We start from the raw sequence: 23,633 nt of genomic DNA on the forward strand, positions 1-23,633 counted from the left end.
ACTGGAAAGGCAGGAGTTATGGGATGACCTTAGCTCGAACCGTCTTTAGGCTGAGCCTTGTTTATTTGTAGGAGAATTCAATGTCATTCGATCTGACCCGAAAAGAAGGGGTGGTCGCCCTAGGCCTCTGGTTGCTATGGAAGAGTTCAACAGTTGGATTTATCAAGGTGGCTTGCTTGAAATGAAAACAAAGGGTAGAAGGTTTACTTGGTGCAATGGTCAGCGTGGGTTAGCCAAAAGCTGGGCGAAGCTTGATCGTGTGTTTCTGAATGCCACTTTAATTTCAAGATTTGCAAATGCTGTTTGTTCATATTTACCGAGATCAACATCTGATCATTGCTCGATGCACATTGAGTTAACCAAAGATCTTTTCTCTTATGGCCCTTCTCCATTTGGTTCCAGTAGATGTGGGTTGATCATCCTGAATCTTTGGCTTGTGTTCAAAGAGCTTGGATGGTACCAACTAAAGGTATGGGTTTATGGAAGCTTGCGAATAAATTAAAACAATTTCAGGTGGCCCTTCGTCAATGTAATAAGGGGGTTTTTGGTCGGACCATGGCCAAGATTGATCAGCTTGGGGAGAAAGTAGAGAGGCTTGAAAGCAGATTAATACAGGGTTGGGATAAAGATGTTGATAGGGAGTTACAATTGGCTGCTGCAGAACTATCTTCGTGGAGGCTCAGGGAGGATACTAGGTTGGCGCAGATGACTAAGTTAAAATGGAATGTGGATGGGGATCAAAATTCCTCTTTTTTCCATGCTTGTTTGTCGAATAAGAGACGGAAAAGCATTTCGGATATGAAAGTTGCAGATAGGGTTGTTTTTTATTCACCAAAAGCTATACATCAAGGAGTCGTGGATTATTTCTCTGGTTTTTTTCAAAAGGACCCTTCGAGAGACCTTCTGGATCTTTCTTATTTAATCTCACTCGTTATTTCAGACGAGGAGAATGCTCGTATCTGTTGCACTCCTACTATGGATGAAGTCTATGCGGCTATTTCTTCTATTCCAACAAATAGTTCTCCAGGGCCTGATGGTTTTGGATCTTCAAGAGCTGCAGGGAGTTAGTGAAGGTGGATGTCTGGGAAGCAATTTTGGAATTTTTCCTCTCTAAGCAATTGCCAAGACTCTATTCAGCCTCATAAATTGTCTTAATTCTAAAGGTTGATGTGCCTGCGGGTTTTGATAAGTTTAGGCCTATTAGTCTTTGTATGGGGTTCTATATAATATGTGCTAAAATTATTGTTAATCGGCTGACAAGTCTCCTTCCAAAGATGATCTCTCTTGAGCAAGGTGCCTTCATCCCTGGGCGCAACATATTTGAAAATATTTCTCTTACGCAGAAAATGGTCCATTCTATTAATAAGAAGTCTCATGGTGGCAATATCATCCTTAAAGTGGACATGGCTAAAGCGTATGATCGGGTCGATTGACATTTCTTGTTGGAGGTTCTTCGTTGTTTCAGTTTTTCCCCTCAGGTATGTGATTTACTTTGGACTTTTTTCTCGTCGCCTTGGTATTCGGTTATGATAAATGAGACCTCTAAAGGTTTTTCTCTAGGAGGTCATGGTTTGTGTCAGGGGGATCATCTCTCCCCATACCTGTTTATTATTCTTTAAGAGGTTCTCTCTAGACTTCTAAAGAACAGTGTTGTGGAGAAAAGACTTGGTCAATTTTCACAAGCTAGAGGTACGATTCAAATATCTCATCTTATGTATGTTCATGATGTGGTGATTTTTACCAATGGTAATACAAGATCAATTCAAGAGCTTTTATCTGTTTTCGATAAATATGAGAAGTGGTCAGGCCAGAGGATTAATAAAGAAAAAACTGCAATGTTTTTTTCTCAAGAAATTTCTTTGGGTCATAAGAGACTCTTAAACGTGTGACTGGGTTTTTGAAAGGTTTCTTCCTTTCAAATATTTAGGGGTGTCTATTATTTTGGGAAGACTTAAGCAAGTTCATCTGGCAGAGATGGTTAACAAAGTCTGGAATAAAATTAATTGTTGGAAGATGAAGCTTCTATCTTCAGGAGGTCATCTTATTTTACTACGACATGTGCTTTCTAGTATGGCTTTGCATTTGTTTGCTGTTTTGCAGGTCTCTCAATCCATCATCAAAGAGTTACACTGATTGATGAGTACATTTTTTAGGGTGAGGCTAATGGGAAAGGGAAGAAAAAATGGGTGGCTTGGCACTAAATGTGTAAACCAGTGGACAAAGGAGGATTGAGTTTACGTAACCTGGATGACTTGCAAAAGGCTTTGCATATGAGGTTCGCTTGGAATTTAATCCAAGGTAATTCTCTTTGGGCTCAGTTCTTTAAAGGAAAATATGTGGGTTCTAAAGCTCGGACTCTCATTGATATGAACAAGGGTACGAGATTTTAGAAGATGATTGTTAAAAGTGTTCCGTTGGTCCTGGATAATTCAAAATGGCATATTAAGGAAGGTAATCTTTTCTTTTAGTATGATAAATGGAGGGATCGGGGTTCTTTAATTAATGATCTTCAAATAGTGGGTCGACCTATGCTTAAAATTATGGATTGTAAACTGTCTAATTCGTGAGATATGGATTTGTTGGTTTGTTTGGTGGGGCATAAAAATGTGGATGATATTATTGATGCATTATCTATTTGTAAGGAGGGATCGGATGTGTTGATCTGGACAAGGTATGACAGTGGTTGTTTTTCTACAAAATTAGCTTGGGATTGTATCCATATAAGGGATTCTAAATGGCAGGGCATGTTTGGATGTGGCATAAGATGCTTCCTCTGAATTTTTTGGTTTCTATGTGGAAGGCTTGGAATAATGCTCTAAGTGTTGTTGATCATCTTCGTCGAATTGGTGTCCCGATTACTTCTAGGTGTGATTGTTGTGATGAGGGTAATTATGAAGACCAAAATCATGTGTTGTTCAAAGGGGACTTTGCTGGTAAGGTGTGGCGATACTGTGGTGCTATCTTTGGTTTAACTATCGGTGACACTTGGAAAGAGACGGTGGAGGCTTGGTTTAGACGTGCATCTTCTTCTTCTCGAGTGGGGATACTTGTGGGGCTTCTCCCTTCTTTTTTTTCTTGCGTCTTTGGCATGGAAGATGTGTCACTCGCATGGAGGGCCGTCTAGAGTCCTTCAGTGTGGTTTGGCAATCCATTCAACATTGGATTAGTTCAATCTGTCAAGACATTCACAAGGTTTCTAAATGTTCCAAGCATGATACTCAAGTTTTACATTCCCTGTTTATTTCGCCTTTAGTTCTGTCAAAGCGCATTCCTAAGTTGGTGGCATGGAAAAAACCCACTCAATGTTGGTTTAAGTTAAATACAAATAGTAGTAGCTTTGGCGATCCTGGGCCTTCAAGGGTGGGTGGTATTATCAGAGATGATAAAGGTAATTTGATTCAAGTTTTTGCTTCTCCAATAGACGTTGGTTCGAATAATAGAGCTGAGTTATTAGCTCTTCTACATGGTCTTAAAGCTTGTGAAAATCTAGGGATTGGTTTTGTGGAAATTGAACTCGATTCTCAAGTGCTGGTGTCATGGTGGAAGAGAAGAAAATGTGGGGTATGGTATATGAAACACTTTTGGGAGGAAATTATTGTCTTTATGGATTCTATGGTTTGCTCAATGCAACATGTCTTTAGAAAGGGTAATAAAGCTACAGATTGGCTTGCAAAGTATGGTACGATGGGTCAACACATGGAGTGGCAAGTCCTTGGGGAAGTGCCGATGATGCTGCGAGGCTTAATTCGATTGGACAAGCTGGTCTTCCTTCACTTCGTTGCTACTAATTCATCTTGCTTTTTCTGTTTTTAATATATTTCTTGCTTGGTATTGTTTTGTTTTATTTTTGCATGTGCTAACCTTGTTTTTGCAGGTTGTGTGTGTTCCTTTTGCTTTGATTGTAGAGCTTTTCTTTAGTTTATATTGTAATGTGGTTTTATGATTTAAGTTTTTTTTTTATACCCGGGTTTGGGTCTTTATGATTATTTGTAGCCTCAGGTGTCCAGTTATAATTACGATTTCCTCCATCATAAGTGAGGGTTGTCAATAAATTTAGGATACTGTCTTTTTTAAAAAAAAAAAAAAAAAAAAAGGCATAGGAGGATTAGGAATATGAATAGATGATACATGAATTAATGAGATACATTGATGAATTTAGAAATTCTAAGGGTTGGTACATGAATGAGAATTCTAAGAGTCGATAGATGAATGGACTAGAATTCTAAGAAGTGGAAACTAAATAGTCATCAACCAAATTCATGTATGCATTTATAATACATTAAAAATTATTTTAGATTCATGGTCGTTTAACACAAATGGATGGTATGACTTAAAACGAGAAAAATCATTGCTTCATAAGTTAGTAAAAAATTATATCCAGAAAAAAAAAATGTTATAGATAAAGGGTTTTCCATATTTGGAGTTCCTAACTTCCAAGACGTTTGAAGTTATTTAAAATTTATAGTCATTTAACATATAAGTAGATGATATAGCTCAATCGAAAGACAAATTATTATAGTTGAAAGAGGACTATTTGACCTTTAAAGTTATTGTAAATCTATGATCATTTATTTATAAATAAGAAATTGAAGGGGCTTTTTTGGAATAAAGAACAAAGGGCCTTTTGTACATTAAATGGTCAAATTAAAAAATAATAATAAGATGCTTGTAAGAAATTGAAGGGCCTGTTATCTCGTGGTGTTCATGGATTGAACGATGGAAAGCTCATTTGAAGGCAAAAGAAGAAGTAGATGTTATTTGCTTCAAAGGTGAAATCCATGTTGGCTGACTGCATGAGGAAATTGTCAAAAAGCGAAGGCTTTACAAGGTGAGGACAGTTTTGTTCTTATTAGAAGACTTCAAAAGTGTACATTTTTGTTAAATAATGTTCCTCCTATAATTATTTATAAATTATTTTATAAAAATGCCCTCAAATACTAGGGCTGCTCTTGTTACACAAAACTAAATTATCATCTCATTTCATCTTATCTCATATAATCATTACAACTTTTTCAAACTCTCACATAAAATATAATAAATAATTTAACTTTTTCAAATCTCAAAATAAAAATTATATTTAAAAATTATATTATAATAATATTTTATTTAAATTTTAACAAAATATCTTATCTTATCTGAACTGTATAACCAAACGAGGCAAAATGTGTGGGAGAGAAAAGGAACCCCCGTGGTATTGAAGAACTTACCAAAAGAGAAGTGTTTCTCAAAAGTCAGATACAGAAGGGGGCTTCCCCAACACAAATACAAATTTTGGTGGAATTTTCTATAGTGCAAGCCTATGTCAACGCTGGTCTGATCGATCGGCTGGTCAGGATTCGGAGTAGAAATGAGATAATTTTAAATAAAGATGAAATTTGAAAAAATATTATTAAAATATTATTTTTTTAATATTATTATTGTTTTGAAATTTAAAAGATTGGAAAAAATTTAATTGTTTATTATATTTTATATAGAAATTTAAAAAAATTATAATGATGAGATGAAATATTTTCTAAATCCAAATGGGACCTTAAGCTGATTTTCTCTTTTCAAGATAGATTGTTTTGGGTAGGACACAACCTCCCTCAACATCCACACACCACATTTTTTAAAAATTTTAAATTTTTTAATATCTTTTTTAAAAAAAAAATTGAATTTATTCTTTTTAAACTAATTCAATTCTTCAATTCATTATTCATATATTAAATATTTGATAAAAGAAAAAAATAATAAAAATTAAAAAAAGCGTGGTGCGTGGAAGTTGTGTGAATAGTAAGAGATTGTGTAGATTTTTTCTTAAAGAAACTACTAAATCCTGACTTTGCTTTATACTTGCATTTGTCAAAAGTAATTCAAACAAGAAGCTGAGCAATGCCATATATCACCAACTTGTGTACAGATTTATCTCTTTTTTACCATTATTTCTTACTCAATTGCAGCTGGGAACCTAGGGCATGCCCATAATGAACTATTAAGAATCACATGTATTACAACTGGTAGCAGCTAAAACTTCAAGAATCAAGGGCAACGGTTAGTTGCTTGATAGCAGGATAAAAGGTCATAAGGGTAAACCTCAATCACTGACACGGACAGAATATATGCCATCAATATTATAAAGCACTCACTATTATTGTATTTGTGCATTACAAAGGGGTCCAAAAACACAAAAATACATAAGATCTGGAATGGGCATTTTAGCATCACAACATCAAAAAGTTGTTTGGGGGTAAACTCACAAGGCCATGTTGATTGAAGCTTTTTACTCTCAGCACTAGTTGAAGCATCTTTCACGGTACTGAGTAAAGATGATAAATGAGATCCCCTCAGACTGTGTATGATTGCTGAATTGTGTCTATGTCAAGGCCCTTCAGTCTCACCACAGATTCCACATGACCTTTCAGTGTATTGAGTTCTCTCAGCCTGCAATATGCCATGAGAAGAAAACAAATCGGATAAGCAGAATTGGGTATAATATGAACAGACACAACCAAAGTTTGGCATATCATGAACCAGATCAGCAGAAGGCATCGAATTTATATAAAAACTTGTTCAGAGGAATTAAAACTTTTCATAACTCCAGCAGTCTCACATGATATTCTTTAAAAAAAATGTAGGAATGATTTCAAAGCAATACCCATCATCCTCTTGCATAGATATGTAGGTACGATTCTTGGTTAGCTTCATGAAAATAATCAGGTTATCGGCAGATGGGTATCATGAGGAAATTTTAATATGCTTTCCGTGTCAAGTTGGAGTTACAAATTACTAAGATCACTTACTACCTTGCAATTTCAGCTCTTCTTTTAGCTTCTTCGGCTATTTGATTGAGTTCTGTGAAATGTGTTCGTTCGGTAAACATCTTGGAGTCAGGTGGCTGCAACCCATGCAATGTTCTCTGCGCATGTGCCCATTGGAGCTCCCGTTGTTCCTTCCCAAAGTCCTTTTGTCTCGTGAAAGCAATCTACATTATCAAGAAATTAATCAAAAACAGCTAATAACAAAAATTTATTACTCCAACAAACCAGTGCCATTCATACCCTCTGTTCAATGACAAGATCCCAAGCCCTCCCACTTAGAGCATAGCGTATAAAAAACTTGATGAAATCGAGAGGGAAATAGAAAATTATGTTATAAAGCCAGATCACGCCAGCCCAACCCCATCCAATCCCTTCAATCGCAGCAAAACTCCAGCTAGCATAGACAGCAATCAAAGTGGCAATCTGCTTCCAATGAAAAATTAGGAACAAGTTTTTCCTCCTAACTACTATCAAAACAACAGAAATTGAAATGAACAGGCAGTTAACTTACCAGTTGAGCAATAACAAAAGCCACTACAAGCAAAAACCCTGGGCGTTCAATGAAGGACCAACTTCTAGATCGTGTCACAAATATGAGGGCCTGACTAATGATGCTCACTTGCAGATATATAGCTGAAGCAAGCTTTCGGATATCATCATGAGCTGTTTTCTCAAGGGTCGGCACCCCAAATATGCGCTGAAAAAATAAGAGCGATAAAAAAGATTAGCAAGTTACTGAAAGAGGAGGCCAGAATAGATACATGGCCATATAAAAGAACGATGATGGATACAAATATACTACCAAAAAAAATAAGAAGATATTTTCATCAGGAGGGGCTCATGCAAGGCCCACGGCTGAAATGGAAGGTGGGCCATCTTACCGGGAAGAAGTCTGTCTTGTATGCAGCCCAGAAAAATATAACTGTCATCATTGCCAGGTAACTACCAAGAATAATGCCTGTCGTAAAAATCTCAGACAGCTTCCAACTATCCGGTAAAGGAGATGGTTTCACCCTATCTTTTGATATGGTCATGATGGTACCTAAAATGTCATAATGCTAGTAAGTAATTGAGTTCATGATGAGTTGCAACCAACATTTAAAAAAAGAACATTAGTAAGACAAAACATATGAAATTTAGAAGAGCGTTTAATTGATTACCGCAGCAGAGAGGTTTTCACTAATATGATAGAAGAGAGAATAAACTATCAACAGTATCAACATAAGAAAGTGTTATGTAAACAAATATGAAGTTGAAAAAAGACAGATCATGCCTTCTCTATTTTGCTGGCATTTCAAATTTTCACTAAACAAGATCATTGAATACTATTATGAGCTAGAAAGTTAACTATTTAATGTGTCAGAAAACCATGGTATTCGTGCATGCGCTGCACAAGAGCACACACAAATGGAGGGAGAGAGAGAAGGGGGGAGGGCAGATTCTTGAGAAAAAAAACCACGAACCATCATTGAGGATGGCAATGATAAGCACCATAAAGGGCGGAAAGTCAAACTCCCATATTAGTGCGAGCAACATGAAGCCAAGCTGTAACCATATCAAAGAAACAGAACACTGAGCATAAAGTGACTCACTAACTCATCTAATATAATATCAACAAATTTATCAAGAAAAAAAATATAATATAAACAACGAATTTCCAAAATGCAGTTAGAACTTAGAAAATGTCGCCTATGTTATAAGATAAAAACACTTGGCTTACCACAATACGGATGGTAATGGAAACTGCATAAATCTGCATAGCAGAATACAAATTTTAGTAAATGGATCAAATATGTCCTTGTACTGAAAACCACAGTATAAACCTACTTAACACAAAATATTTCATAAGTATTAGTGTAAGAATTATACGTTGACGGACAACATAGAACTATAAGCATACTATATTGAAGTTGAACCTATCCTTACTGTGTAGTTTTTCATCCTCTGAAAGATTGCCCGACTGGTCAAGACAGCACTAATGATAACACTAAGACCAGGTTCTGTGAGGACAATGTCAGAAGCACTGCGAGCTGCGTCTGTTGCATCAGCAACAGCTATCCCAATGTCAGCTTTTTTGAGAGCAGGTGCATCATTCACTCCATCACCAGTCATGCCACATATATGTTTCCTTGCTTGCAAGCGCTTCACAATCTCGTATTTGTGCTCTTAACAAATAATATATCAAGCCAACAATATAAGGAGAACATTAAATTATGTCTGGTAAGTGGTAACCAAGAGTATCAATAAAATTATTTGGACACAGAATACAACTCATATATAAATATAAATTAAATATACCAGGGAAAACCCCAGCAAAGCCATCAGCTTTCTCTATCAGCTCATCAATCGGTAAAGCAGCAATAGACTCATCCTTGTCCTGTCCTAGCAAAGCAGATGAAGGATACATGTTTGTACCCATTCCCAACCGACGTCCGGTTTCCTTTCCTATTGCAAGTTGATCACCTTACAGAAAACACAAGGCTCAGCAACACAAGCCAACTCAGAAAATGAATTACTGTAACTTGAAAGGAGGGTGGGAAAAAGATCACAAAACAAATAATACAATAACAACATCAGAAGCTGATCACTAACATTATGAATGCATAAGACCAAAGTCCTCTCCTGCCCATTTCAGGTAGTTAAAAGGACGAATGAGAAAGGTGGTATTACACCTCACAAACAATGCTTTCACTACCCAAAACCAGAGTGTGGTCAAGCCAGCTTTGAACTTATAGATCCAATTTGAGCTAGTCCAAATATCAAAACTCAACTCATGTTCAGAACCAGATTAAAGGATTTATGGGATGCGGATTTCTATATCAGCTCACTCACAAGCAATAGCATTTTATTATGCTTTTAGATCTTTTTGCCAGGTAAAGATGGCAGCAAATTTAGCTAACTGGACTTCAACCAAAATCATGGCTTCCAACTAGAATAGAACATACCTGTAATCATTTTCACATTCACTCCAAGGTTTAAAGCCCTCCTTATTGTCTCAGCACTGTCATGTCTAGGCGGGTCAAAGAGAGGCATTAGACCGATAAACTGCCACGGTCCTCCAGCACTCTCTTTCCTTGCTTCCGGAACTTCCTGAGGAAAAGGATGAAATGCCCAATAAAATGAGTGCCCATGGGGAAAAGGTAAAATTAAATACATTAACAAAGCAGTAATAAACATCTTATCTTGTTTGAATTTGAATTTTAAATTATTCTAATTTATAAAAATATAAAATATATATAAAAAAAAAAAAAAAAAAAAAAAATAAACGTCTTATCTAATTCCTTTGGATTACAAAGAAAAACAAAATCGGGTTACCTGGTATGTGACAGCAAGAGATCGTAAACCTCGCTCTGCAAACTTATCGATCACAGTATGAACTCTACGCTCAATGTCTGACTTATTATGTGCAAGGTTCAGAATCTAAGAATCATTATTTCAGACAATAAATTAGAATAGAATTGTGATATCGGACTACCTCATACATAAGGATAAGGAGGAATACTTACCTGTTCTGGTGCACCTTTGCTGACTCTGTGCATTTTACCATCACGGTCAATATAAGTCAAGGCTGTTCGCTTATCAGTAGGATTAAAAGGGAGGAAATGCACTTCTTGAATTCCAGAACGTGCCTTTTGGTGGAAAGAAGGGAAAACATTTTCAAATAAAAAAAAAGGGAATCAAATAACTAAATTAAGTGAACTGACTAAATTAAAAATTTCTTACGAGTTACCTCCTTTGGATCAGCCAACATCCCAACTATAGCCGAATCAATTGCATCTTGATTCTCCACTCTAGAGGCCCGAGCAGCCATCAGGACAACAGTATCCGCATCAACTCCTTTGGTGAAAACCTGACAAGTTAAATTCAGGCATACAATTAAAACAAGGAATATTTTACATTCTTATTTCGGGAAGAGAACGCTGCTACCCAGAAAGCAGCAGCATCACCTAACTGACCTCAATAAGAGCCTTGTCAACACTAAGCTTGTTCAGTGTCAATGTTCCAGTCTTGTCACTGCAAAGTACGTCCATGCCTGCCATCTCTTCAATTGCTGTCATCCTCTTTGTGATAGCTCCCTGCCATCATTGTTAGGGTAAATCATCATACACCATAAACTCCTCCTGCCACACTCGAATTGACAACTAGAGAACCCAACCAACCTGCTGAGATAACCTATGAGAACCAATAGCCATTGTAACAGAGAGAACTGTAGGCATGGCAATCGGAATTCCTCCAATGAGAAGAACTAGAAGATTGTCAATTCCAGGGCGATACTTCCGGTCTTGAATAGGATACATGACAATTATCTCTATAATCATACCCACAGCAATTGAACATATACAGAAATTGCCAATTGCAGTCAAGACCTACAAAAGCACATGACAAGAATAAATTTGAAATGAGAATCATGAAAGACACAGCATAGTGATCAAGAATCAGATAGAGTACATCTATCTGCTTGCCTTTTGGAAGTGGCCCACTTGGTTTGTGGTATCAACAAGGTGAGCAGCCTTCCCAAAGAATGTATGGACCCCAGTGGCAATGACCACCGCTTCAATTTCTCCCTGTTTGCAAGTTGAACCAGAGTAGACACCATCTCCAGGACCTTTCGTCACAGGAAGCGACTCACCAGTAAGTGCAGACTGCGAAGCCCAAAATATAACTTGAGAGAGAGAGAGAGAGAGAGAGAGAGAGAGAGAGAGAGAGAAATTCAACCAATCCAATGTAAAGATGAATATAGATTGCGAAACACTCGGAGCAGAAGACCAACCTGGTCAATTTTCAATGGATCTCCTTCAAGAAGTCGAGCATCAGCCGGTATAATATCTCCCAGTTTAATACTGACAATGTCACCAGGAACTAGTACCGCAGCATCATACTCACTCCACTTTCCATCTCGAAGAACCTTTATAACAAATTCATTATGATCGAAAATTACTCATCGCTCTTAAATAAACATCTAAACAAGACCATATACCCATGAGAAGTTTAAAAGTCACTAATTTGCATCAGAAGAACAAGTCATCAAATCTGATACCTTCGCTTTTGGAGCTAGACGAGCCATGAGAGCCGCCGCAGCATTACCAGCATTGTTTTCCTCAATGAAACTAATTGTTGAATTGATAAAAAGTAGGACTATGATACCCACAAAATCTTGCCAGTCTGGGGGCTTCCCCTGCATCAATTTAAGGTTCAATTCAATAAATTCATAGCGAATCAAACAAATTCTCAAAGAAAGCAATAAGAACCAGAAAAGCTGAGTACTCACTCCTCCATTCGCAAGCGCAATCGCCATGATAGCAGCAGCTTCCATCACCCAAGACAGAGGGTTCCACATGAACCCCAAAAACTTCAGGAATTTGCTATCCTGAAAAACAACCAAAAGACAACATTTTGAGAATTGGAAAAAAAAAAATGGCCAACGTCTGAGTTAACCAAAGAACAAGAAGGAAAACTATAGACATAAAACGGTACTTTTTTCTCTTCAAGCTTGTTGTGTCCGAAAATGGCCAGCCTCTCCTCGGCAGCCACCGTGGTGAGACCCTCTTTGCTACATCTCAGATTCTCAAACACTTCTTCAATGGGTATGTTTTCCTACACTCAAAAATTCCGAAATTTAAATCCAAAAGACCCTTTTACTCAAAAACTACAGCACAAATATAATCGGCAACCAAAAATAAAACTTCAAATTGTTTAGATCTATTACCAAATCCACAACTTCCTTCAAAACAGCATTCAAGACTTCAGACTTCTCCCCCATCTCTTCCTTTCTCTCTAGCACACAGTCACACACTCCTTATCTTTCGCTCTGTTGTCAGAACCATTCACAGATCAGAACCCATCAAAGAGTCCCCGCGAAAAAACTCAGAATTTAAACAGAAACCAAGCAATACCCAATTCAAAAAACCTGTTTTTTGAACCCAAACTATGGTTAGAGACCAGAATGAGAATAATCCACCAACACCAAATCTGCAGGGAACCGGAAACAAGAAAGAGGAACTGCAAAAAGAGCGTTGGAGTAGTGGTGAGCCACTAACAGTCACAATCTTTTTCTACTCTCTTTAAACAAGATTATGATAAATAAGCCCCTCAGCAAAACCGTATCTAATTTAGTAACTCCAAGGCTTCAAAAGCATGTAAAGCAAGCAGCACTTGAACCATGTGCCTTCATTGAAAAAAATAGCCCCTTCGGCAGTGAGAAAAATAAAATAAAATGCGTTACATGGACTAGTTGGATAATTTCATCATTTCATGACGAGCAATGGCCATGAACAATAAAATACAAATTTGCTTCGGTCCTAATCTTCCTTTTTTTTCACTTTTCTATTTTTTAATCTCAGAAGTCTTTTGCTTTTCTTTGAAACGCGACCTTTTATGACTAGTATCTCTGAAACGAATGTCATTTGCACCTGCTTGATTTCTCATGCAAAAAACATGTTAAATCTAATTAAATAAATGAATGATAAAAAAAAAATCTTACTATATATGTCTATAATAATCTAACAATTCATGCAAAAGTAAAAACTAGGGGTGCAATTCGGTTCAATTCGGTTCGGTCTAGTCTGGTGGTTATGGGTCCATCATTTTCTCCGTCCGGTCCAGTCCGTTCGGTCCGATTGGTCCAATCGGTCTGTTTAGTCCGACCCAATTATTTTTTTATTCTTTTGTTTTTAAATAAAATAATAAAAAAAGTTATTTAAAATACTAAATTAAAATTAAGTGAATTATTAATGTAGATTATGTAACTAACTTAATAAAAAAATATTTTATATGGTCAATGATAATAAATTAGATGAAAATTACATTATTAACTTATATAATTACTATATAATTAGTTAATTAATATTATACATTAGTTAATTGATAGATTTTTTTTTATATATATAAGTAGTTAATTGATAGAATATTAGTTTGTTAATAACATATTTAAAATTTTATATTTTTAATGGTGACAGGTTATATGAAAATTACATAATAAATTATATAATTATTATATAAATAATATATATAATAATATATTTTTTTAATTCAGTTCAGTCCCCTTGGACGAGACAGGACCAAACCGGACCAACTTCGGTCCTCTATTTCTTGGACCGATCAGTCTGGTCGGTTTCTCTGGTCCGGACTGACCGGCTAACACCCTTAGAAAAAACAATAGCGTAGTAAGATAATTGAATAAATAAAAGGAAAAGTGTTCGATCCTGGACCAGCACTAAAGTACTCGCTAGCTCGAGGAGAGCACTTTGGGAGGTAAAGTGCTTGTACCAAGACAAGCAGCTCAAGAGGTGAAGTGCTCGAACCCTAGGCGAGCATTGTAGGAAGCAAAGTGTTTGGACCCTAAGTGAATATCGTGATGAGCTTGAAACTCGCCACCTCGACAAGAAACCTAAAAAGTGAAAGTGCTCACTATTCAATTGTGTACCACTAAAGGCAAAGTGCTCAGACCCCAAGCAAGTAGCTAGGGAGGCAAAGTCACAACTAGACAAGCACCTGAAGAGTGCTCGGATCACAGGCAAGTACCATGAATAAGCATAAAACTTGTCATCCTGAAAAGCAATGCACTCGAATCACAGACGAATACCTTCGGAAGCAAAGTGCTTGTATCGCCTACATTTTCCATTTTATCCACATTTTTGGGTCCTATATATATTTTTGGGTCCTATCTTTACTTTTGTGTTGTAGCTCCAAATTTTCCTCATATCTATATTTTATCTTCGTATCTCAAATTTTCCTTGCATTTTTCTATCTCTTTCTTTCCGTCCTAGCTACATTTTTTCGTCCTATCTATTTTTTTTCACCAAGTCTATATTTTTCCATCCTACCTATAAAATCACGTGGGAGGTCAGCTCCCAAGCATGATGCAACAAGCTTAAGTACTCACCCCACCCGACCATGGCCAGGTTTCAAGCACTGATGGAATTGATCAGATCATCTAGGAGCTCGGCTCCCAAGCATGGTCGCCGCAAGCTTAAGGGCTTGCTCCGCCCCGATGCTTGTCCTTACTATGGAAACAAATGCAAGGGTGCAGAATTCAAACCTTGTTGATGTTAATATGGGCTTAATGATAGAACAAGACGAGCAAGACTGCCAAACGCATGGGCGCGAAATTCAAACCTTGTTGATGCTAACATGGGCTTAATGATAGAACATATAACGTGGGAGAACTTATTACTTCCAGCGAGACCCTCGCCCCACTCGAGTGAGATTAGGGCACTGAAGGCCTGCATTCTAGTAAATAAGGTAGGAAACCAAACGGAAGGACAAGCCTTACCATATGGAGGCAACCTACCCATACAAATAACCACCAGGTATGCATCAAGGATGCTTGAATTGGACTTGCGAAAACACAACTTATCATCGCTAATATGGATACATGAGGCAGGTATGGGATTTCCTTTATAAAATCCATGTATCCGGATTTTTTTTTTTTTAAAAAAAAATAGTTTTTTGTTCAAATTTAGTTCACGGGATGTTAGGATAGTGAATTAAGATGAAATGAGTTGAAATGAAAATTAAATAAAATATTATTAGAATATTATTTTTTAATATTATTATTATTTTGAGATTTGAAAAATTTAAATTGTTTATTATATTTTATGTAAAAATTTAAAAAAATTATAACGATTAAATGAGATGAGTTGTGAAACATTTTGTATGCAAACTAGGCCTAAGATACAATCTGAATTTTTGGATTTTCAAAAATTCAAATAGATATCGGTCGAGATTAATTTGAATAGATCCCAAAACATATTACATGTCCAAATCCGAATCCAAATATGCACATTCGTACTCGGATTAACAGTCCAGCAGTAATCCATGATTTTGAGAGTCGAAAAGAAAATTTAAAAAAAGAGTAGTGCTACGACCACAAAGGATCCTCACCAAACGGCAAAAAGTTTTTTTTTTTTTTTGTTTTTTTAAAGATTTTTAAACACTTTAAATATTTTTAAAAATACAATCATAAATTTATTAAAAAATACTTTCTTAATTATTAAATAAATAAAAAAAATCCACTCGGCGGATTTTGTCCATGATTTTACATGTGGGAGCAGTGTTTTACTTTAAAAAAAAAAAAAACAGAGAAAAAGAAAAGAAAAAATTATTAGGAGAAGATCTTGTTTGATTTTGTCTAACAATCCTATATTCTTTGATTGGACAAAAAGCATTTTTCTCATTACAATAAAGCAGTTTGGTGTACTTTTAAGTATTGGAAATACCGACGTCCGTCGGTTGAAAGTTTCTTGCTTCCTAACTCGAAAACTACACTTTTTTTTATCATTCATGAAAAGTCCTATTCTTATTAAATACGTGGCATATAGATGATAATTAAAAATTTTAATTATTTTAAGGATAAAAAAATAAATAATTAATTAAGAAAATTAAAAAAATATTGTAATATATGGTGTGTAGAGTTTATGAATAATAAAACTCTTTATGAATTACTATGACTCTAATAATGTAGCCGCCAAATTTCTATTATTATTTTTAGCTTAATTTATAAACTATAATATTTTTTATTAGACATTGCTCATAACCTTTTACATTTTATAAATTTAAAAACAGTGAAAGACATATTTTGTACATAAATAAATTTATAAATCTAATCATGAAAAGGCATTCAAAAGCAATTCATGCAACTAGCATGCATATTCATTCAAATGATCAAACATATTATTTAGGGCAACGATGCATTCATTCATGGGAAATGAATCTTTTAGTGGAGGCAGATGTTGATGGCCGAATACACCACCAATCTTCAAAAGCTTCTTTATTTTCAATTTTGATTAAACAAGAGAAGATCTATCAACCCAAAATGGCCAACAAATTAAAGAAATAACCCACTTGACATTTTTTATTTTTTTTTTAATAACAAAGCCCATTGAGAAAACACATAAAAAAAAACGAATTATCATTTACAAATGATCTATCAATATTTTCTATAGTAACATGACACTAAAGTATCAAATCAAACTAGTACCATGAAAATGAGCTAAAGATGAAAAGTCCGATATAAAAAGAAAAGTAAATTAGATACAGTATTAGAATGTACAAGTCTCGCACATCTTATTTAAAAAAAGTGAAATTTATCATTAAAAAAATTATTTTTTTATATAGATTTCAAATTTACTTATTTTTTTCAAAATTAGTGTACATAACTTACATATTCTGAAATGATAAATATCATTTCTCTAAAAATATTAAAAGTAACTATTTTGTTAAATTATTGTATATTGTGTGATGACGTGAAAATAGAATATATGGTTTGTTTTAATATTTTTTAATTTGAAGAGATACATATAATAAGTAGGTTCTACAGTTTTAAATATTGAGATTTAAATATAAAATATAATATTTGAGATCAAAATCTTCTTAAATTATTATCCAAATCTCAAAATGAAGAATATAATATATATATAATTGAATAATTTTGTTTGAAAGTCTTTACACTATATATCATTCACGTGACATAATTTGATTTGAAATATAATTTTTAAAATTTGAATCTTATAAATAAAATAATGTTACGTAAATGATATGTGTGTAAAAGTTTTTAAATAACACTATAACATGAAAAGAGTACTATAACATTTATTAAAAATTTAATAACTAATGTTACATCGAAAATTTATACAAATAATAATAAATATTATAAAATTCACTTTATATATTCTTTATGTTAAAATATCTCTTTAATATTTAATATTAAAAACTTAATTTGTGCATGTTTAGAATGTTACAAACCTGGATTTTTTTTTTTAAAATAAAGTTTATAATTTTTTTTTTTTTTAAACTATGCTCCGTACCTATACTTATACCTAATCTTACATCTCGTATTTTTGTGAAACCAAAATGAGAGTGAAGCATGAGCCATGAATGAAGATGGTGGGAGAGGGAGGGGTATAAAAGGAAAGGAGAGTGGGGAAAGGGCAGACGGCTCATCTGACATTGAATAGACAAGAGAGCATTCGGTTGTTGGACGCGTCAAAAGTTAAAACATCCAAACAACATTAAACAACACATGGGAGATATAAGACGAGGAATCTTTTGTCCCCTTCACAAAAAAAGTAAAAATAAAATAACAAATAAAAAAAGGGTACACACGTCCGTACTTCACCGTAACATCTCATTGATGTTTGATGCCCACCAAATCCCATTCATTACTTTTATAAATGCAAACAATAAATAATGCTATTATACCGTTTTATTTCTGCCCGTGACTCCTTTTGCCTTTTATTTTTCCAAACGGCCTTTTGTTTTTATTATTATTATTAGAAAAATAATATTTTTAATTATAAAATGTGTAAATATATATTTTTTTAAAATAAATATAAATATTAATTTTTTAATAATAAGTGCATGAATTTTTTACATTCTATATATATTATTATTATTATTATTTATGAGATTCTCATTCAACCATTATTTATTTATGAGTACTTCTTAGGGGTTGGAAAATTTTCGGCCGGTGCTGACTCCAGCAGATACTTACTTCTGTTTCAATTCTGACAGAGTCAAAGAAGTCAGAATTTAGAGTTGGAGTTATTCCGAAATTTATGTTCGGAGTCGAAGTTGGAGTGTGGAGCCCATATGGACTCCGAACTCCGAAAATAAATTAGATATAAAATAATATCATTTTGAAGATAGTATTTTTAAGATATATATTTTTTAATTTTGATTTTTAATATTTTTATTAAAATCTAGACAAATTATTAGACGAAAAGTTAAACAAATTAAATAATAAATTTCTTTGATAGATAGGATGATATTTGAGTTGAAGTCGATTTTTTTTTAAATTAAAATAAAACTTAACCAAAGATAATAAATCGGCTGTAGAAGAATCTCCAAGATGGACAAATTTGTCTGGCATGGAACTCATGTCCAACTAATTAAAAAAATAACAAAATAAAATAACGCCACATCAGTCATGGCCCTCTAATATTAAGGACCCAAAGAGGCCGAGACATTAATGCCGGCAACGCCACCACATGTTGTGCTTAGGAGTATAATTGATCCGGTCTGATTTGGTTTTAGATAAAATTTAAGATCGAATTAGTATATATCAGTTTTACATTTTTCAAAATCGATTACGCCTCGATTATCCTCCTAAACCGGTATCTCTGGTTTTATCGGTTTCCAGTCTGATCCGGTTTTTTAAAATGTAAAAATATATAATAAAGTGTTACCTCTTATGATAAAATGTTATTAATAATTTAATATATATTTTTTTATATCTAAAGCATATGATTAATTAAATTTTCATCTTTAAGATTAAACTTTTATTTTATAAATTATAATAATATTATCGTATATATAATTATATTAATAACATATAATCAAACAAATTACAAATATTCATATTTAAGATTAACATTTCATGTTATAATTTATAAATTATAATATGAAATTATTTCATATATGATATATAATTATATATATTATAATATAATTATATATCATATATAAAACTTATATATATAATATTTTGTATAATATATAAAATTAATTTTTATATATATTTTTTTAACTGGTTTGGTTCAGTCCGGTCTGGTCCTGAAAATTACGGAACCGAAATTGGACCGATTCCGGCCGGTTTTTAAAATATAGGAACCAGTTTAAAAACCGGACCAATCAGTCCGATCCGATTTTCCGATTTACCGGTTTAAATTTACACTCTTAGAACTTGTGCTTGCCTCCTTGTCTCCCACAGTGTCTATCATTCGATTTGGGTGGGTACGATTTATGCTGTTTTAGTTCGAGGTACCATATATCATTAAAAAAATTTAAATATAAAGTTTTTTATATTAATTGATGTGATAGATTTTTATTTATATTTAAAATAAAAAATTTTCTTGAAAATTGATGGGTAATTATGATGATCCAAACATGAAGAAACGAAGATAAGGGTCGGCAATCACATCTAAATGCAAGTCGCAATGTCGTGAAGCTCTTCTTTTTTTTTAGAAAGTCCAAATGAGTCTCGGCCGAAATGGAGGGTGAGAGCTATGTGAATATGTTTTATGCCCTCCTCTCCATCTCCATTTTCATTCCACTACTATTGTGAATTTGTGTGAATATGTTTTCATGGTAATGTTTCTTTCCTCTCCTTCGCTCCATCGATTCGGTTTTCATCAGATTTACTGCATTCTGACCACCATTAGTCGACATGCGCCCCACCACGCAATCCTATTGTCGCCAATCTACAGGGACAACATGAAACCGCGCCAAAATTCTTGGCGCGTGACCCTCACACACGACTTACTTCCGCACGTGGTCTTTACGCGCGACCTTGCCCCAACGACTCTGCTAGCTACAAGAGTCGTTTCAACAGATTCTCCATCTCACAATCTTTTAGATCTTCCCACCTCACCTTCCAACTATCGACATGTGGCCTCCACATGCCACCACAGAGGCGAGAGAAGATAGATGATTCACCATAGATCTGTCTATCCGATGCCGGTCATTTTACTATATTATTGATTTTCCTAATCGATGATCTTGAAAAAGGGATTACGAATCTCTCCAAAAAATATTTCAAGACAACAAACTTCAGTGCACCAACAGCTTACACCACCTCTAGCAGAGCTTACTTAAAAACTATCTTTTAAGATGGTGCCCTCTTTGCAGGGCATGGGTGGAGACTAAGAAGTTGATCTTAAAATCGATTTTATTTTCTTTTTTTCCATATCTTTTGTAGTGTGATTATTGTCCTGAAGTGTTTGTTAGGGAATCCCACCCCTTCTCATATATTATTTTTTCATTTTCTAATGAAATTTGCTTATTTAAAAAAAAAAAGAATAATAATAAGAAGAAGAAGATAATGGTCGGTTGATTTTCTGTTCCTGGAAATTATAGAACCCAACAAAGGCCCATTGATTATTCATGATAAATGAACAACTATATTGTTCCTCAGTCTGAGACTTGACTGATATGTACGTTTAGAATATTTCAAAATCAGTTCTTCTAGGTATAATCGCCAGATGTAACTGCGGAGCAGTTGGTTGTGCCACGTCAGTCGCTATATAAAAAAAAAATCAACGAAAATAGAAAGACTAGAGCCATGCTTTTCTTTTCACGTGGAACTGGGTATGGCGTTGGTGCTCTCTCTTCAGTGGTCTTATTCTCGAGCTCGTCTTTGGCTTCGTGGTCTTCAAGACCAACATTCAATCAAGCCGTTCAAAAACGAACCAACAAATCATAGAAAAGAAAAAAAAATAAAAAAAGTATTTTTATAAGAGTTAATATTTCGTTGTTATTGCGCGTGTTGGGTAGTAGGAGAAATTGAAAAAGGAAAATAGAAATGCAACGAAAAACTTGAGAGGATAAATCAAGCAAAGAGATCAGAAAGAACCTTGATAACAAGTTACAAAGCGGTTCCAAAAAGCAGAGCTTGTGGAAGAATGAAGAATGAGAAGGAAGGAGGAGAGTAAAATTGACAGTGACAGAAGGCGAGAGGAATATGCGAGAAGGACAAAATAGCCAGTAGCGCCTCCCACTTCTTGTTCGAGAAAGAAGACCGTTTGAATGGCAAAACGTGTTTGTTTACTTGGAAAATAAATATATACACACAGTTCGCAAAGACCAGAGTATCTTTATTGTTGAGTTTGAATATATATATAGCGTCTAAAATATGAAAAAATATTTACGAAGGGAGGGAGAGTACAAAGAGATTCAGGGATGGGGAGAGTTTGGTCTGGGGTTCGAAGGGAGGAGAGTTGGGAGGGGAAGAGTGGCCTGGGGTTGAAGGGATTCAGAGAGGGGGAGAGTTTGGAACTAGGTCTTCGAAGGAGGGAGATACAAAACGACGCGCTTTATTTTTCACGTATGCACCGATTTCGCGGCGACTACGCATGCTGACTGACTTTAGTGTTTTTCTTTCAAAATGGACAGTGCTACTCCCACATAGGGAAGTCCACCAACACAACCACCAAATAGGCAAATTTTTTTGTATTTTTTCTTTTTTTTTTCAAATATTATTTTTAAATTCATTAAATGTTTTTTTTAAATAAAAAAATATAAATTCATTTAAAATAATTCCTTAACAATTAAGTAAAAAAAGAAAAATACAATCATTGCCCACCTTCTGTGGGAGAAGCATTTCTCTTTCAAAACATATTTCAATAGTAATAAAATGGTTTAGAAATAGTAGTTAAACAATATGAGTTAAAATGTTATATTGGATTTTGAAAAATGAGAGAAAAAAATTAAATAAAAAGATTATAAACTTAAAAAATTATTTGAATATAATTTTTATTTTGAAGTTTGAAAAAATTGTATTGTCTTTTATGTTTTATTTGAAAGTTTGAAAAATTTGTATTGGGCTAGTTTGAAAAAGTTAAAGATTTGAAATTGAAAAATATTTTATGTTTGAGTGATATTTAGGAAAAAAAATATCTAAATATATTTGAAAATATCTCGATATCCAAACTAGCCCTCAGAGTGCATGTGAGTAACAAAGAATTGGTTGCTATCATGCTATGGGTGAGTTTATGTATTTATTTAGTTTTCAACAATTTATTTTAGATTTATTTTAGATTTATTTCATTCAAAAATACCTTTTTAAAAAAAAAAAAAAAATTACTACTTGTTGCTAATTTCATGCCGTTGGAATAGCTAGAGTCGCGTATTTGTTATGCTATAACATTGAAAAAAGCCAATGTATTCATGCATATATATGTTTTTAGGAAGCTGAATTTATTGCATATTACTTAAGGTACATTAGGAAATTAAGGGTCTAGGACCTCTCATGAATTATACTCGTGGTATGCTAAGACTCCGTTTGAATGTTAAGAGTATTTTAGATGATTTGAGTTTATCTGTTAATATTAGTAAGTTAAGATGTTTGAATGAGTTTTGTAGGTTCTATTGAAATGTGATTGAATGTATGAAGTAGGTTGAGATATGGTTTAACTTTTAATGAGAAGTTGAAAAAGTAATATATCGCATCAATGATTGGTCTGTTATTATAGTGATGGAATAATAATAAAAATTTCACCAATAAATAATGTTGAGTTAAGATGAAAAGAGTGAGATTATTTTAAATGAAATAAGTTGTGTGTGTTTAGGTGGAAAATATATCTATCTATACAAAATTATTTCAGATGACCTGATATCACCTACACATCCAAACGGGTCATAAGAGATTAGTTTGGTATTTGATTATGACGTTGTAGGTACGTCTCACATTAGCATTTTCTGTCAACGAATTGATAGAGTTTAGGCAGTTTATTTTGGTATATGGACCTAACCCTAGAGATCTATGCAATTCCTTTTTTCAATTCAAGAATCCATTTAAAACAAATTTAATCCCAAGTGCCTGTACTATTTTTTTATTTTTCAACAACAAGACAAGAACTTAAGGATTGGCTTAAGTGATAAAAGTTTTAATTTTGGTGGCATGCTCTATTTAGATTTAATTCGAACATTAGGTGTAAATAATTTTTATGAGCCATCAGACTGTAATAATCTTTTTTTAAATGGTAAAGCGTGGTGTCAACTTGCCAATCACTGCACTATAGGGCATAAAGGATATCAAAGTATAAAGAATAGCCTTTTGATTGGAAAGCAAAACTTTTTGACGAGTGAGGGCTGATATCGTAATTTATTTTAATTTATCTTATTATTATTTATTATTATTTATAAATTTAAATTTATAAATCTTATTACTATTCATAATTTATTTCATTATTATTTACAATCCATCTTAATCTATCTCAACTCAATTTCGAATCTAAACGACACGTAAAAATCTAAAAGGATGGGTATCTTTTACCTGCACTTGCTGGTGGAGTCTGATGTACACGTATCCTTCCTCTGATTTTTTGTGCTTTCTTGTAA

General features: G+C 34.1%; 2 protein-coding genes across 2 annotated transcripts; one reads left to right on the forward strand and one right to left on the reverse strand.

The window, feature by feature from the left end:
• The first annotated feature begins 136 nt into the window (after nt 1-136).
• LOC121236591 lies at nt 137-1,068 on the forward strand. Its single transcript, XM_041133036.1, has 2 exons — nt 137-469; nt 514-1,068. Exons 1-2 carry the CDS (start codon nt 137-139, stop codon nt 1,066-1,068), a joined length of 888 nt encoding a protein of 295 aa, XP_040988970.1.
• A 5,029-nt stretch (nt 1,069-6,097) lies between these two features.
• Nucleotides 6,098-12,867, reverse strand: LOC121236918 (ATPase 11, plasma membrane-type-like). Its single transcript, XM_041133428.1, has 22 exons — nt 12,706-12,867; nt 12,505-12,606; nt 12,273-12,392; nt 12,067-12,165; nt 11,836-11,973; nt 11,569-11,703; nt 11,261-11,440; nt 10,958-11,164; nt 10,754-10,873; nt 10,528-10,647; nt 10,304-10,426; nt 10,113-10,217; nt 9,743-9,887; nt 9,096-9,260; nt 8,724-8,962; nt 8,518-8,550; nt 8,261-8,342; nt 7,679-7,839; nt 7,309-7,494; nt 7,038-7,220; nt 6,783-6,961; nt 6,098-6,420 (listed from the first exon to the last, which is right to left on the reverse strand). The coding sequence occupies exons 2-22, from the start codon at nt 12,556-12,558 to the stop codon at nt 6,324-6,326; spliced, it is 2,871 nt and encodes a 956-aa protein (XP_040989362.1). The 5' UTR covers nt 12,559-12,606; nt 12,706-12,867; the 3' UTR covers nt 6,098-6,323.
• Nucleotides 12,868-23,633: the final 10,766 nt, after the last annotated feature.

Source organism: Juglans microcarpa x Juglans regia, chromosome 6S (assembly GCF_004785595.1).
Source record: "Juglans microcarpa x Juglans regia isolate MS1-56 chromosome 6S, Jm3101_v1.0, whole genome shotgun sequence".
NCBI lineage: Eukaryota > Viridiplantae > Streptophyta > Magnoliopsida > Fagales > Juglandaceae > Juglans > Juglans microcarpa x Juglans regia.